The sequence below is a fragment of the Elephantulus edwardii genome, unplaced genomic scaffold, assembly GCF_000299155.1.
Source record: "Elephantulus edwardii isolate Elephantulus edwardi_28Jun2011 unplaced genomic scaffold, EleEdw1.0 scaffold00231, whole genome shotgun sequence".
In the NCBI taxonomy this organism is placed as follows: Eukaryota; Metazoa; Chordata; class Mammalia; order Macroscelidea; family Macroscelididae; genus Elephantulus; species Elephantulus edwardii.
This window is the reverse complement of record NW_006399981.1, coordinates 4,186,305-4,190,060: the sequence shown is the minus strand read 5'-3', so window position 1 is coordinate 4,190,060 and position 3,756 is coordinate 4,186,305. Positions and strand designations below refer to the sequence as shown.

The 3,756-nt window shown below is 50.5% G+C and overlaps 1 protein-coding gene across 1 annotated transcript; it reads right to left on the bottom strand.

Annotated features, from left to right (window-relative positions):
• Window positions 1-452: 452 nt before the first annotated feature.
• LOC102864001 (protein BTG1-like) lies at window positions 453-3,241 on the bottom strand. The gene is made up of 2 exons (XM_006898488.1): window positions 2,778-3,241; window positions 453-1,762 (listed from the first exon to the last, which is right to left on the bottom strand). The coding sequence occupies exons 1-2, from the start codon at window positions 2,923-2,925 to the stop codon at window positions 1,395-1,397; spliced, it is 516 nt and encodes a 171-aa protein (XP_006898550.1). The 5' UTR covers window positions 2,926-3,241; the 3' UTR covers window positions 453-1,394.
• Between the last annotated feature and the right edge of the window lie 515 nt (window positions 3,242-3,756).

The following is a 3,756-nucleotide window of genomic DNA, read 5'->3' as shown; positions in this document are numbered from 1 at the left end:
AGCAACCAATCTCTGCAGTGCTTAGCCTGTTCTTTAAAGACTTATGGGTCATATGCCCCAGAACTTTCTAAATGGAACAAGAAATCCATCCAGGCCAAATAACTGCTTTCAAAGGTAAGCCAGAATGGAAGACATTTCTATCTTCACTTCAAAGAAGCAATGAAACGTAATCCTTTGAGTATCTTTTGGTAGATGTTACCTTTGTCTCATCCACATTTCAGTTTTAGCCTGTGAATTGTGTCCTTATTTTGCCATTATAGATTTTTTTAAAATTATTACCCGTGTTTCCTCTAACACCTAAATATGTATACACACACAAACCATCTTCCTTCCTTATCAAATGTTTTCAGCATGACCAGTGTGCAACTGACATTCACATACCTTAGAGAGCTAAAGTCCTCTGAGAAAAATATTAGTACCTGAACCTCTACAATCATGACAAGAGATTGATTAAAATGCCAAGATAAGAAACAATTTATTATAGAGAGAAGAAAAATTTCTCATCCAAAATATAGAAATCTGTACAACTTTGCCACAATCAATATACATGAACTGTACAAATTTACACCAGTTCATAATTTACCAAATAAAAGATGACTAACAAAGTTCACAAAATAGATGGTGGTTTGTGGAAAAGACTTTTACCCAATTAAGTACAAGGAAAGTTACAAACCAGACCTCCACTTTCTAAAAATAAGAAGTTTACTCAGTTTTAGAAAACTACAAGCTAGCAAATGTACAGAGAGCTGGCTGGTGCTAACACCACAGTTAAGACAGTGTCTTTTTAGGGGTCTTTTTAAAGCCTGTTGCCAGGGCAGATTGTGGTCACTTGCTACTTTCAAGGCCAAATACACAATACAAGGTCTGACCATTTCCCCAGGTCATGCTTACTAGTTTGTTTTATGTACATTTATACATATTTAAGTGCTAGGCAAAAAGTCTTGTCATAAAATTTCCAGTACTATCATGTTTAAAACATTGAACTTGCCTACTGAGCTGCCAAAAAGGTTAACAATTTTCAAGTGTAATAGTGCAAATTTCCCCTGCAAGATCTACTGCAGAGAAAAGGTCTTTGAAACACAGATTTGCATCAAAGGGACTGATGTAAAAATTAGAAAGAACGTCTGGGAGAAACTGAAACCACTCAAGGACTTCACTCCCTAGCAAATAAAGTGATCATTTACTTGGTCTCACAGGCTATTAAGTCATCGAAAAGTACTGTCCAAACTATGGCACTTTCACTTAAAAAAAAATTTTTTTTTACCACTCTATCTTGTGCCAGATCTTCACAGCTGTGACATGGTTTAAATTCCATAATCCATCCCCAAGAGGAGCCCACCCAAAGCAAAAATCAAATTTATCCATTATAAGAGGATCCATCCACAGACTATATCTTAACCTGATACAGTCATCATATTGTAGTTTTTGGAAGGGCTTGTTCTGCCCAAGAGAAGTTCCTCTTTACAGCTGATTCTGCTGTCTACCATTTGCACGTTGGTGCTGTTTTGAGTGCTACCTCCTGCTGGCGAGGCTTCGTACAGCACGCAGATGGAGCCATCCTCTCCGATTCTGTAGGACACTTCGTAGGGGTCAACCCAGAGTGTGAGTTCGCTGGGAAGGAGCCTGAACAGCTCCTGACTGCTCAGTCCAATGCGCTGTGCTGCCTGTCCAATCAGAGGATCCATTTTATGGTTGATGCGAATACAACGGTAACCTGATCCTTTGCACGGCTTCTCTGGGAACCAGTGATGTTTATAATGTTCTACAGAAACGGGGTGGGGGGGAGAGAAAGAAGAACAGACACAAGGCTTTATTTAGATTCGTTACTGGGGGAGCTCCCGCGATTCGTTTTCCGTCTTCGGGCGGGTTGGCTTCGGAAGTGAAAATGAAATGGGGCAAGTTTTTGAACATGTCCCAGGACTGTGATGTGTGATGGAGCAAGGGCTGAAGATGGGGAAATGGCAAGTCTTAGAAATAGCCGAGTCCGGGACAAAAAAACAAACAAACAAACAAAAAACCCAAAAACAACCTACAAACCCCACAACACAGCAAACCGATCTCTCCAGGATCCCAGCGGTGGAGCCAACACCGCAGGACCCTACGCGCAGCATGTGCCAGCCGGATGGCAGCGGCCGCCGGGCGGGAACATGTTTACTTTCTCCACCCCACCCCAAACCAACACAATGGAGTTTATGGCTCTGGAGGAGCCAAACACCCCCGGACTGTTAACCCCGAAGGGAAGGAAAACAAGCAGTCCCCAACCACGCTCTGGGCAGGGCGCTAATTGAAGCGGTGACAAATGCGATGATTAATGGGGCAGGAGGTGCGGGGAGACGGCACGTCCGTCCCGAGCTGGCTCCGGGACAGCGACGCGGCCGCCCACCCCGGGGCCCCGCCGACCCTCAACGGCTGCGGGGAGCTGGGGGAGGGGACACCGGGCCAATCCCAGCCCCGCCGCCTCCTTTGTCCCCCAATCCGCCGACGGTCCGAGGACCGCACACCGCGGCTCCTGCTTTTAAGTTTCTTTGTTGTGTTTCCTCCGTCTCTCACCCCAGACCCCCGGCGCCCCACTTTGCCAGCCCGGATAACAAGGGGTCTAGTCCTCGGGTCTGGTCCCCTAACATTCAACGGGACCCGCCGTTAGCGGCTGGCCCAGCCCCTGCGGGACCCGAGAGCGACGGTGCTGGGGCGCTGTCGAGGCTCTCTGGACTCTTGTCCCTGGATGAGGGTCTGCTTAACCACCCCTCCAAGTCCCTGAGCCCCAGCTTCCCGCTCACCTGCCATTAGTTCCTGTAGGGTTTGGCTAAAGGTCTGCAGCTGTCGCTCGCTCGTGAGCCCCTTGGTGCGGAGGAACTTGGAGATGAAAGAGACAGCGGCGGCGATCTCGCCTATCATGGTGGCAGCCCGGGTGTAGAAGGGATGCATGGGGGCGGCGGAGGGGGCGGCCCGGGGCGGCCGGGGCTCGGCGGCGCGGCCCCGACGGCGGAGCGGCCACCCCGGGCTCTCTCACAGGGCAGAGAACTTAGAAGCACAGAGGGTGCAAGGGGCAGACGGCTACTTTTTTTTTTTCTCCTTTCTTTTTCGTAAAAAAGTTATTTTCGAGACAGAAGGCGGCAAGAGAGAGGAAGAGGCGAGCGACGGCGGCCTGGTCACATCGCTCGGACCCCCCCAGCCGCCTCCGCCTCCAGCTCCGCAGACTCCGAAGCTCCTAACAGTTGCATTTCCAGCTCCGAGGGGCGAAGAGCTGCGGGAACCGTGCAGCACTTTTTATAGCACCTCGGAAAGGAAGTGGCGTAGCTGGAGCGTGACGGCCTTCGCTAGCCAATCAGAAAACCGCACCATTGTGACGTAAACAGATTCGGAGCCGGAGGGGGCGGGAAAAGAGGCTGGAGGGCGGGCCCAGAGACCGTGAAGAGAGGGAGGAGCTGACGTAATCCGCTTGTAAACAAATAAACCCCGAGTGGCGGCCGAGACTGGGGGAAAGGGGGGTGTGCAAGGAAACGGGGTGCGCGTGTGAAAGTTCCGCCTCCTGCCCTAGCTCCTCCTTCCTGTTTTAGCAACTCCAGGCCCTACGCCAGCACATCCTTCTGCAAGAGTGCGCCGCCCGGCCGCGCTCGCCTGGGTGGGTTGTTGCTGTGCAGATTTCAAGCTCAGGCGGTCTACATGCTCCGGCTGCTCGCGTCGTGCTGCACGTCTGCGGCATTGGCCCCGGCGCATCCTCACTGTTTACATTCCCGTCCCGGCTCCGGGTCTACG